We start from the raw sequence: 12,466 nt of genomic DNA, 5'->3' as shown, positions 1-12,466 counted from the left end.
AACTATCCCCTATTTTATATATGCAAAACATATTATTTTAAGCTTCAATATTAATGCATGTAAAATAGAGGGGTTTAAGTTAAATTCATATTAGTTTCACGGTGATTCAAAATTAAAAGATATTGTACTGTATGAAAAAAGACGATACATAATAATAGTAGATGAGATAAATCACGAGACTAGTCTACACTAGTATCCACGGCAATGACAAATACATAATTTTTTTTTTAAAATCTTTGGTAGGACTCAAATCCTGCAGACTTTAGTTGCTAGCATGACGTGATACGTAATTGGTTCAATAGGCTCAGTTTTGGAATAGATTTTTTTTTTTCCAATGAATGATGCACATGTATATATATTTGAAAAGAAATTAAGATTGAGTGGACAATAATAATATCCTCAAAGAGCCCTCAAAAAGGAACATCTAAAGCTTGAAAAAGAATAAGACAACCTAAGAAAAGAAAGATTGTGGGTAGAAAATAATTACATGTGTATGAGTGTATCCAAGAAAGGTGGTGAAATTAAGGATCAAATATATTGTGTAGAAGAAAGTATTGAAAAGTTGGGCATTAAGTCCGACCAAAACGGCCGTGGGTCTAATGAATAGATGGGTTTGGAATTTCTCTTGTCAGGTACAACAATAATGTCTATGGTACTTCCCCCAAATATCACATCACAACAACTAACTTAATCAAATGCTTATTAATTATTCTAATCTTAATCAAACTTGTGTATAATTCGAGGTTTATTGTCGGTTTTGGAGGAGTGGGTGACGCCATTTTTGATGTATTAGTGATGTCTGCTTTTGGTTTGTTTAAAAATGGATAATTTCACCTACACCCCTCAAATTTCTTACCCTCACAAAAATAGCTTTGTTAGACTATATGTCTATATGCATGAACCCCATGAACCTGCTCAAAATTAAAAGGGCTATGAATGAGGTAAATTCTAAGTTGCATGCCTAAATAATTTCAAATTTCATGCAGGTATATTTTTATGGATAAGAAATTTTCATCACAACTAATTGGTCAAAATTTTCAATGACTTGTCAGGTTCCTAGTGGAATTCAAACCCTACCTTATCACCGGAAGTAAGACTAAACTTCTAAATCTCCTCTTCAAATTTTATATTTCATTTTTTTTTTTCAATCACTTTACCATGGTTCAATTTTATAAAAAAAATGTATATATATTCTAATTATATTGAATTTCTGTTTAACATTTTGAGTTAGTTACATTTTTTGGGGGTGACGAGGAAAATTCATACTCAAAGATATACACTAAGTAAACCCTTCTATTGTGCAATAGTATTTTGGGGTGATTAATTACAATTTTATTATGTAAGATAGATGTTAATGGTTAAATTAGTCTTTTACAATTAAGAGTGCAGAGATTAACATCACCATTAATTTACACACATTAGATTATGTGTTGAATTTTAAAATATAGCTGAGAAAATAATATTTTTTGGGGGGGAATCAAATGGAGGAGGAAACCCGAGAAAAAACTTCACTGATCTCTCATGGCCACCACTCTACTATGGCAAATTACTGTGTGAATTATAATAAAAAAGGTACATTTTTAAATTTTAATATATTAAATGTACATTATTTGTATATTGAATATATATTATATAAAATAATATATTTTTAGTACTAAAATAATGTTTTTTTAAATACAATGTATATTTTTAATATATTAAAAATATATTATTTATATATTAAATATACACTATTAATAATATGATACACATAGTTGGTGTAGACTAGGATCACACCATAATAATTGGATTAAAGTTGTTCCAAGTTTGAAATATATATTTGGGCTGCCATGTTAATAATGGGCCTGACTGCAATATTCCTAATTCTCTTAGGGAAAATGGCACTTTTTACTCCTGAGTTATACACTTATAGTAATTTTTCCCCCTCAATTATTTAGGTAAGCACATTAGCCCCCTCAATTATTCTAAAAGTGGTGCTTTTTCCCCCATGATATATTAAATTGACATTTATACCCTTAAAGTAAACATTTTATTTATTTTACTACTCCAACAAATTATTGCGTATACGTAGGGATGACCACGGTTCGATTTGAATTGAACCGGATACTAAAGCAATCGAATTAATAGTTTACGGTTATAATTCAGATCTAGAACCCAATATTTAAATGTCAATTTATTAAAATTATGTATCAAAAAATTGAATCTTGAACCGTGAACTGGCGGTTCCGGATCTGATTCGCGGTTTTGAACCGTCTTTATTTTAAAATTTTATTTTTTATTTTAAAATAGTCTAAATTCAACAATAAATGTATTTTATTTTTTTTCGGAACATGAACCGTCCGTTCCGGTTCACGATTTTAATAAACTCTAAATATCGAATTTCGATTCTAAATTGTAATTGGAATATTTCGGTTTGGTTGCTATAGTGTTTGTTTAGTTTGAACCAAATTATGGTCATAATTTGTTGGAGAAAAAAATAAATTAAATATTTAGTTTAAGGGTAAATATGTCCATTTAACATTTCAGGGGGAAAAACAGCCACTTCAATAACTTAGGGGGAAAAAATGCTATAGGTATATAACTCAGGGGGAAAAAGTGTCATTTTCCCATTCTCTTATTATGTCTATCATTAATTCATTATAAGCAAATTAGCAAAGACTTATTTTAACTTTAACATTTTGCAATACATATATTTTTTGCTACTATCGGAAGTGCAGGATAAACCATATTCTTATATAATAATCCGTAAGTTACACGTAAGATTTTTGTGACGTGTTCGGTCAAAATTAAAAAGTGTTAGCAAGAATCAAACTCGAGACATTACAATACATATGTTAAGAGTTTACTTATAATAATTAGTCCGATCATAATATTAGTTGAATTAAGGAATCAAAAATTAAATTCTTAATCTTTTCAAACATGTATAAGACCGGTCCTTCATCTGTCCTTGAGGTTTGGGACATAGTTCTGACTCCTTGTATTTCAGATTTGGTTATGCCTTGATTTAATATATTTCCTTTGGTTTTCAAAAAAAAAAAGTTTTTTAATACCGTAAATTAAACAATGAACAAGTAAGATACACCAAAACAAAATACATCATATATTAAAGAAGAAAACCCTCAGCTTCTTCAATTCATAACAATAAAGATCAATCAAACACATCCCGCCATTCACTTCTTTCACCCGTCTCCCGGATAGGAAAGAAAATGAAGACTTAAATTTGAGGTTCAAACTTATAAAGATCAATCGAGATTAAAAAATAATAATAATAATAATAGCATATGTATCAAACCAAAAGATCATACACAAAATAAGACACGTATAGTACGAACATTACATCGGCAGATCGAAGCAATGCAAGTACGAGGTTGATCCAAATTCCGGCGGCGGTGTTTGCGAAAGCGTTGAATTATTTATTCAATTTGCATATATAAATAAAGCGCGCAAATATATATAATGAAAGCGGCCGGCCGGCGGGCCGGCGTTAATAGTAGGTGACGATCCGGATGTTCAAGTTCTTCTGAGCAAAGTCGACCAGCTTATCCATCTCGTTATCGTCGATGAAGCCGTTGCCGTTGCCGTCGGCGGCCTTCATTCCCTGGCGGCCTTTGAACCAGCACAGCCTCCCTCCGGTGGCGTGGATGGCTTCCTGGAGCTCTTCCCTGTTTATTCTGCCGTCCCTATCTGCATCATAAGTCCTCACAAATTTCTTGAACTCTTCCAACGTCATGTCTAGTTTCCCATCGCTAGGAGCACTGCGTGGATAGCTCTTAATAGCCATTTAATTTCACTACTAATTTTAACTTCTAATTAATCTAAATATATGTGTGTGTATAGAAGAGTATTTCTGCTCCTTCTTATAGAGATGCAGGTTGGTGATGAACTGATGATTTGGGGTTTGCTTGGATTTATACTGTATTTTTGGACCCGTTCGGTCTAGCCTTTTGTAGACGGTTACAAATTTGACTCTCGGTATGTAAGAGTGGTCTAATTTGCTTTTTTGGTTTGATTGAGTCTAGACTGTTTTACTTCTTTGGATTCTAATTGAGTATGGACAACATAAGCTGGTTACAGAGTATATTTTTTAAGTATTACTGACTCTGTTACAATATAGTATTTCTTCATAATTATTTTCTCAACCTATTGAAGCACAAAGAGGCAATACCGCTACTGCTCTACTGAGGCTCAAATCCATGACCTCCTATTTCGGAAAGCCACTTCATGCCACTAAACCATAAGATTATTGACAGAATATATATATATATATATATATATATATATATATATATATATATATATATATATATATATATATATATATATATATATATTTGAAAACGTGAGGATTAAAATCGAAACATTTTATGTAGATTTTTATAATATTTAAAAAGAAATCATTTACATGTTTGTGAAGAATAGGAATCAAATAAAAAGTGATAACGTGTAGCGATAAAAGTTATCCCATTTTAATGCAAAGTATTTAAAAGTGGAATATTGTGTTGAAATTAAAATGAAAGGGAGATGCTATTCGATCTTTTAATGTATGGTTGCCTGGAAATTGGAATAAGCTATCCCACCGACCACCGTCGCTAGGCCCCGGGTGTCAAGATCCGGTATAGATGTATATATCCACCAGCCTGTATAGTTCAGGATTATGTTCATTCTAACAAATTAAAATTATATTAATTCTATGTACATTGAACAAAAGTCTTATTATCACAGAACTTAAATAAGTCATTACATACATATAAGATAAATTAAATTATAAATATGAAATAGCGTAACTAACATTACAAGGTGTGTGGTTGTTCAATACACACATTCACGTATTGACTACAGATTTCCCTTATCACTCAAATATGAAATGACAAATTATAGTATTACACACTAAAATAATATAATATATGCAAAAGATTATATAATTGAACACCATACTACGTGGGAAGATTCACCTTAAAATATAAACATATGCATGTCAGCATGTCATATATGCTCCTTTGAAGGGTGGGGATGGCCTAATCACGGGTAGTGTTACGTACGTACGTGTAATTGCACCATGGAAGCCCATAGAACTATAGAAGATGAGAGTTGTGAATAAATAGACACAGAAATAATGTGACTGTGGACAAAAAGTTGGGCACGCAATATAGTGAAGATAAGGAACTTTAATTTCTTTTCATTGCTAAAAAAGAATCTAAATTCTAAAATATTGCAATTTGGGGTAGCAAGCAGGATTCGATCGACCTAATCGTATGTGTCAAGCCACTTGTGTCTTATCTCTTATTTTTAGCAAAATTATAACAGGACAAGTGGACAACTTTCTCAACTTAAAAATGTAATTAAAATTTTAGTTTTACAAAATTAGATTCTAATTTTTTTTTTTTAATGATGAATAAAATTTATAGCCGCTACTCGCTATCTGAATATGTAGAATGAGTAAACCTCACTCCTATATAATAGATATTAATCTTACATACAAATTTTATGCCATTAAATTCACATCCTAATTAACAAAAGTATAACAATTTGTTTAAATCATGTATAGGTTCTAATTAGTTTGTTATATATTAGAATCTAACATATTTGAACAGATTGTTATACGTTTCTTAGGATGTGAACCTAATGATATAGATGGAATTTGTAGAAATTAAAAGGTAATTAAATGAAAATTAGGAATTTAGAACATCTCACTTTTTAAAATTGAGATACATAGTTAATAGTTAATTGCACTTTAATTTGAGTAGAAGTAGAATGGTGCATTTTGCCTTCCCTATTAAGATTTAAGTTTTGAAATGGTCTTGATTATAGGTAAATTTAACCAAACTAATCATCCACTTTCAACTTTACATACTATAGTCCATGACTATACATAAGTTTAGTCAAATTTAAACTATATATAATTATGACCTTAACAATTATATATTATACAAGAAAATCTTACATAAAGCTTAAATTTATAGTAAGCCAAAAAGTATTAACAAGGCAACGTTACCTAATACATATTTTTGAAAAGTGACTGAAATTTTTTTCAGTCATAAAAAAGAGCAAGTATTAATACGTGACAATCCGGATATTCAAGTTCATCTGCGCAAACTCCACCAACTTGTCAATCTCACAGTCGTCAATGAAGCCGTTACCGTTACCGTCAACCGCCTTCATCCCCTTCCGGCCTTTGAGCCAGGAGAAGCGCACGCCGGCGGCACGGATGGCTTCCCGGAGCTCTTCTCTGCTTATTCTGCCGTCTCTGTCGGCGTCAAATCTCCTAAACCACTTCTTGAACTCTTCCAAAGTCATGTCAAGCTTGCCGTCGCTGTGAACGCTGCGTGCATAGTTCTTAATAGCCATATATATTTTCTCTGTTTTTCTTTTTTCTGCAGTGAAATGTACAGTGTGATTTTGCTTCTTATTATGGTTGGCGATGATATATATGGCAACTTGCATGCATGGATTTATACTGTATGTGCGTAGTGCTTGAAGGTTCCACATTATCTTTAAGGAAAAGTATTAGGCAACATGAATTCTTTGAATTGAATTAGGTTGTTTCACTTTTCTAAGGAATAGGAATCAAATTAAAGCAGTCCAAAACGTGGAACACGTACCTATTCGGAATCAAATAATTGCTATGTTTTGGGCAACCCCTTGGCTTGGTAACTCCGGGTGGGAACGGTTTATTGATTTTTTTAGTTTGAACCCGATAACTATGAACAATTTAAGTTTGTTTATCTCTTTTGTGATTTTTTGCGGTTAAGATAATATGACTGGATTTACTCAGTGTATACCCTCAAGTAGCTAGTGGCTGGGACTCGATTATTGAAATAAGTAAAGCTAAATCTCGTTGTAATAATATATTTAGGGTACATATCAATCATGTTGTGCTTAACTATTTATATATAAAGGAGATTCCATTCTTCTTTTTATGCAGAAGGATGAATATAATAATGCAGATCAGATAGTTTGGTATATGGTGGTGGCAGGCAGGCATTTATTCTGGGTCGTACTTATCTTGTTGCATGGTTAAGTTTTCTTAAACTTGACTTCAAAAAGTGGATTCCACGTATTAACGTCAGTCATAGTACGCAAGCAAGTTTAAATCACATGATAAACGACCATTCGAGGGGATCCAAGGTTGGAAGGTGTAAAAAACGCGCCAGGTAGGGGTCGAACCTACGACCTTCTGCTTAGGAAACAGACGCTCTATCCACTGAGCTACAGGCGCTGCTTGTTACAGGTAACATATTTTATAACGTAAATAAAAACCCAAGAGAGAAGGGACTCTTTTTTTTTTTTTTTTTTTTTTTTTTGAAGAAAGGGACTTGATTACTATGTAGAAAACAAGAAAGAAAAAGGGCCAAAACATTGATTTAATGGATAAAAGGTCTCACTTAAAACTTGTTTCTAGTATTAGGGTGGGAGCTTGATTTTTTTGTACACAAAAATATACAGTTTATTGTTGAGTCTCGAAACTATATTGAGGTTCAAAAAACTGTGTACACAAAAAAGAAGATATTCATACACAAATCTACTTAGAGAATCATTAGCAGATACACATGTCATTCCTCTCAACATTTGAGCGTATGAACTCCATTCAAACTAATTAAAATGAGTTTAAAAGGTAAAACAACGAATATAAAAAGTAGAATAAATAATCAATCAATCAAATGTTACAATAGTAAATTAATTCATTAGTAAAACATATTATAGGTTAAGTTTTAACTGGATAAAGAATGTTGTAACTTGTGAGGTACTTTCTTAAATAAAAGTGACTATTAATTCGTGGTGAGATTTTGTTAAGTGATTTAAAAGCAAGATTTGAGTCTTACCAATAATGTATATATTTAGTTTTGTTATGGACACTAATATCCAAACATTTGGAGGTTGGCATGTCATTTGAGACACATTTTGCAATTTATTTTATCATGTCTACGTGATGAGAGCAACAAGAGACCTTCTAATATGAGGTTCAGCTTTCGAAGTAATTTTTTTTTTTTTTTAAATAAAACTAATTTTAAAATATTTATGGAGTTTTTGTCCAATTCTACCAAAATGGAAATTCAATTTTTAAGAAAAGGACACAAACGACTCTGAGTCGCAGATTTGGCTGTGGTCAGAGAAGCAAACTCTTATTCATCGTTTTAGCCACAAATCCTTTTTCTTCGGAAAAGACCAAAAAGAAACAGAGTAGTACAGACATAATCCGTAACAACAATCCTGTTGGTTTCATAATCCTTTCCTCAACTTTCCATTTTTGCTTTTCTTTTTCTTTTTTTTGTCTTTTTAATTTCTCAACATTTCCCTTTTTCCGGATTTCATGGTAGGAATCGTTGGAGCTGCTTTAAAGCCAGCAACTTTCCTGTTATAACAGAGGAAGTTGGTGGTGGAGAAACACAGAAAGATTCATTCTTTTCGTAGGAATTTTGGTTTATCTGTTTCGCTTCCTGCGATTCCTGGTATGCTCTTCTCCTCTTTGTTTCCTTATCCATTTTGTTTTTGTTTTTTTCCTTAAATTCTTTTGTGCTGTTTTAATCCACACATGTTTGATTATTGTTTCTGTTAATGCCCATGTTTTTAGAATTTAGAGTTTGGTTATTGTTTCTGTTAATACCCATTTTTTAAATGTATGATTATTGAGCTTAATCTTTGATTATGTATGTGTTCCTTCTTGTTGCGTAATGCGTACGTCAAAGGAAGAAGCAATTTTGGAAGATCCAAGCTTTTGAGTTGAGAATAATTTGATTTATTGCTGTGATAATTTGTCTCTATGTTTGCTTATTTGAGCATTTTGATGTAGAATTTTTCTGGGATTTTTATGAATTCATTGTCTTGTTTAATGGATATTCATGCACATCAAAGACCAGGAACCAACTAAGCTGACCGTGCATTTATAGAACCCAGCTACATTAGTGTTATTGTATATGTATGACTATCTCCTAGTATAAATCAAACTTGAAACATGATGTTCCAATGATATCAGGTGAATTGGTTCGCCTTAGCCTTATATTGGCATGGAGGACATGAAAACTATGAAGGGAAATGCTCCTCCAGAATCCAATTCTGTACCTGGATTCTCGTCGTCCACAGATGAAGATGAAGATCAACCGAATGATGTGTTTGAAATGAACAAGGATGCTAATGGAAATATGAACTCTGAAAGACAATCTTTGGGTGTGGATGGTTCTATATTAGATCATCTAAGGCATGATGATCCTTCTCCAACAGAAAACTCGTCTTCAGTTAAAGTTGGCAAAACAGGTGACAATTCTGGGACTGGATCTCCTGTGAATAGTTCTCTACTTGATGATCAGGACACATTTCTTCAATCAACAAAAAGTCCCGAGCCAATCGAGCCTCAGAGAGACGATAATTCTGGTGTTTCCAAATCCATCCCAGTCGAGCCAAATGAAGTATTGCAACCACTTGTAGATGTTGGGGCTCACTCTAGTGCTCATAGCAGCTCGAGTAATGCTCCTGAGGAAGAAATGGCACCCAAAAATTCCTCAGTAGCAAAAGAGGGCGATGCTACAGAGTTATTTGGAGACAGTAGTGACAAAACCAACAGTGATAACGATGCTCGTTTCACCTCCCACCACCCTCAAGTTAGCGACGCTGAAAGTTGCAATGATTTATTACCATCAGATGAGGATGATCACCTCGTAGCCAAAGTTTCCGTGCCATCAGAAGATGACTTTTATGATCCTATAGCCAAAGTTTCGAATCATTTAGTGTCAATAACCTCGTTTGGTCAGCCCGTAGCCAAAGTTTCAGAGCCATCGGATGACATGGATCAGCCTCTACCCAAAGATCCCAACCATTTAATGCCCTTAGAAGAAGCTGATGTTGATGAGCCTATTGCCAAAGTTCCCAGTCATTTCGTGCCACCAGACGATACTGGTCGCCCCCTAGCCAAAGTTTCCAGCTTTACTGATAAATCATCAACCTCTGCCCCTTCTAAATACCCCGAAAATTATGACATAGACCGGGTTCAAATTGACACAGCAATGCCTATTGAATCTGTGAAGCAGGCGGTTTCTAAATTTGGTGGAATCGTCGACTGGAAGGCTCATCGAGTCCAGACTGTGGAGGTATAATCTTCTTTCCAACTCTCTATAGCCTCTTCTTAAACCACATTTATCGCACTTACAATGTAGTATGTGTTCATAGCTACTTTCTCAATCTACTGAAGCACAAATAGACCACAAAGTCATTGGCTCATACACAATCTGATTATTTGTGATTTTCTTTAAAGCTTACAAGTAATATTGTGATTGATTCTGGATGTGAACTTTCTATATGTGAATGGCTCGATTCAGAGGCGCAAGTGTATTGACCAGGAGCTAGAGAAACTGCAGGAGGAGATCCCGTTATACAAAAAACAATTCGAGGCTTCTGAGGAAGGAAAGATGCAAGTTTTGAAGGAGTTAGATGGCACTAGAAGGCTTATAGAGGAATTGAAGCTGAATCTCGAGAGAGCACAAACCGAAGAGAAGCAAGCGAGGCAGGATTCCGAGCTAGCGAAGCTGAGAGTGGAAGAGATGGAGCAAGGGATAGCGGATGAGGCGAGCATTGCCACGAAGGCACAGCTCGAGGTTGCGAGAGCGAGGCACCACGCTGCAGTGTCGGACCTGAAAGCCGTGACGGCTGAGCTGGAGCAGCTCCGCAGTGATTACGCCGTGCTGGTGGCGGAGAAAGACGCGACAGTGAGAGAGGCGGAGGAAGCTGTTTCTGAATCGAAACAGGTCGAGAAGTCTGTGGAGGATTTGACAGTTGAGCTGATAACTGTGAAGCAGGCTTTAGATGCTGCACATGCTGCACATTTGGAGGCGGAGGATCATCGGATTGGAGCTGCGATGGCGAGGGAGCAAGACACAATTTACTGGGAGAAGGAAGTCAAGGAAGCTGAAGAGGAGATCGAGAGGCTAAATCAGCAGATCCTGTCTTCAAAGGAGCTCAAATCGGAGCTAGATACTGCCTCGGCTATGTTGCAGGACCTGAAAGCAGGATTGGCTGCTTATATGGAGACACAAGTGGAACAGGAAAGCCTCGAGGCCGAGTTGCTGGAGCCCGAGAAACGAACTCACTGCGAAATACAAGCAGCAGTGGAATCAGCTAACAACGAGCTCAAAGAAGTGAACCTCCAGGTAGAGAAAGCAGTGGCTGAAGTGAATTTCTTGAAAGTAGCATCCACCTCGTTGAAGTCCGAGCTGGAAAAGGAGAAAGAAGAACTTATAACCAATCGACAGAGAGAAGAAATGGCATTGATTACAATTTCATCCATCGAAGCTGAGCTAAACCGAACCAAATCAGATATCGTCCTTGCACAGATAAGAGAAAAGGAGGCTCGAGACAAGATGATAGAGCTTCCAAAGCAGCTCCAACGGGCCACTCAAGAAGCAGATCGAGCAAAGTCCATCGCTGAAGCAGCACTACAAGAATTGTCGAGAGCAAAGGAGGAAGCAGACGAGGCGAAGACAGGAGCAACTACACTGGAAAGACGGTTACTTGCAGCTAAGAGGGAGATAGAAGCTGCAAAAGCTGCCGAGAAATTGGCAATTGCAGCTATGAATGCACTAGAAGAGAGCGAACAAGCTCGAAACAACAAAGGAGTGGACTCGCCATCTGGAGTGACACTTTCCTTAGAAGAGTATTACGAGTTAAGCAAGCAGGCCCACGCTGCAGAAGAGGAAGCGAAAATGAGGGTAGCTGCTGCTATCTCCCAAATCGAAGTAGCTAAAGAGGGCGAGCTAAATAGCCTGAAGAAGCTGGAGGATGTTAACAATAAGCTAGCTGAAAGAAGGCAAGTGCTAGAGAACGCACTGCAAAAAGCCGATAAAGCCAAGGAAGGGAAGATGGCTGTAGAGCAGGAGGTGAGAAGACGGAGAGAATCACACGAGCAAAGACGGAAAGCCAATGAATCTGTTAGCTCAGTTAAGAGTGCAAGATCGAGTTTCGAGGAGAGGAAAGAGTCAGAAGGAAGCGTGAATGGCCCAGCAGCAGAGGACACTTCACGTCATAATAAGTCTCCTAAAGGACAAGCAAACGAAAGCAAACCTGAAAATCCACAGGCTCAGGAAACCAATACTGAACCTGAATCATCTCCTGAAGTGACAAAGCCCGCCAAGAAAAAGAAGAGATCATTCTTCCCCCGGATCTTCATGTTCTTGGCCAGAAAGAAATCATCCAAGACATGATGCTCTGTGCAACGTGCATACTGCTGCTACAAAGTACAATCATCATTCTTCCCCGAGATCTTCTTGTTCTTGCCCAGAAAAAAAAAGAGCATCCGATACAGCATGATGATGTGTGCAAACTGCTACATTATGAGTTGTTGATGGATTGGGTAGGTGTAAATTCATACAGAATTTTGATTGTGCGTTTCGAGCATTGTTTTTGTACATATCATAGAGATTCTTGTTATTTGTCATCACAAATGTTAACCTTTTCATTGCTGTAGCTCACTGGTTGTCATTTT

General features: G+C 35.7%; 1 protein-coding gene, 1 long non-coding RNA gene and 1 other non-coding gene across 4 annotated transcripts; 1 reads left to right on the top strand and 2 right to left on the bottom strand.

The window, feature by feature from the left end:
• Positions 1-5,785: 5,785 nt before the first annotated feature.
• On the bottom strand, positions 5,786-6,445 carry LOC109149323. The gene is made up of 2 exons (XR_002048948.1): positions 5,988-6,445; positions 5,786-5,947 (listed from the first exon to the last, which is right to left on the bottom strand). It is a non-coding gene; the product is annotated as an uncharacterized LOC109149323 (long non-coding RNA).
• A 698-nt stretch (positions 6,446-7,143) lies between these two features.
• Positions 7,144-7,216, bottom strand: TRNAR-CCU. The gene has a single exon. It is a non-coding gene; the product is annotated as a tRNA-Arg (tRNA).
• An 860-nt stretch (positions 7,217-8,076) lies between these two features.
• LOC109149798 (protein WEAK CHLOROPLAST MOVEMENT UNDER BLUE LIGHT 1-like) lies at positions 8,077-12,273 on the top strand. Of its 2 annotated transcripts, XM_019297801.1 has the most exons (4): positions 8,077-8,210; positions 8,316-8,447; positions 8,972-10,079; positions 10,308-12,273. In XM_019297801.1, the coding sequence occupies exons 3-4, from the start codon at positions 9,003-9,005 to the stop codon at positions 12,183-12,185; spliced, it is 2,955 nt and encodes a 984-aa protein (XP_019153346.1). In that variant the 5' UTR covers positions 8,077-8,210; positions 8,316-8,447; positions 8,972-9,002; the 3' UTR covers positions 12,186-12,273. The 2 variants fall into 2 exon arrangements, with proteins under 2 accessions (XP_019153346.1, XP_019153345.1); XM_019297800.1 differs by having other exon boundaries at positions 8,077-8,447.
• The last annotated feature ends 193 nt before the right edge of the window (positions 12,274-12,466 follow it).

Source organism: Ipomoea nil, unplaced genomic scaffold (assembly GCF_001879475.1).
Source record: "Ipomoea nil cultivar Tokyo-kokei standard unplaced genomic scaffold, Asagao_1.1 scaffold2159, whole genome shotgun sequence".
In the NCBI taxonomy this organism is placed as follows: Eukaryota; Viridiplantae; Streptophyta; class Magnoliopsida; order Solanales; family Convolvulaceae; genus Ipomoea; species Ipomoea nil.
The sequence above is the reverse complement of the archived record's forward strand: the minus strand, read 5'-3'. Positions and strand labels throughout refer to the sequence as shown.

Coding starts and splice junctions, on each gene's coding strand:
- LOC109149798 (XM_019297801.1), top strand. CDS start 9,003: ATGGAGGACATGAAAACTATGAAGGGAAATGCTCCTCCAGAATCCAAT. Junction 10,080..10,307: donor ATCGAGTCCAGACTGTGGAG/GTATAATCTTCT, acceptor GGCTCGATTCAG/AGGCGCAAGTGTATTGACCA.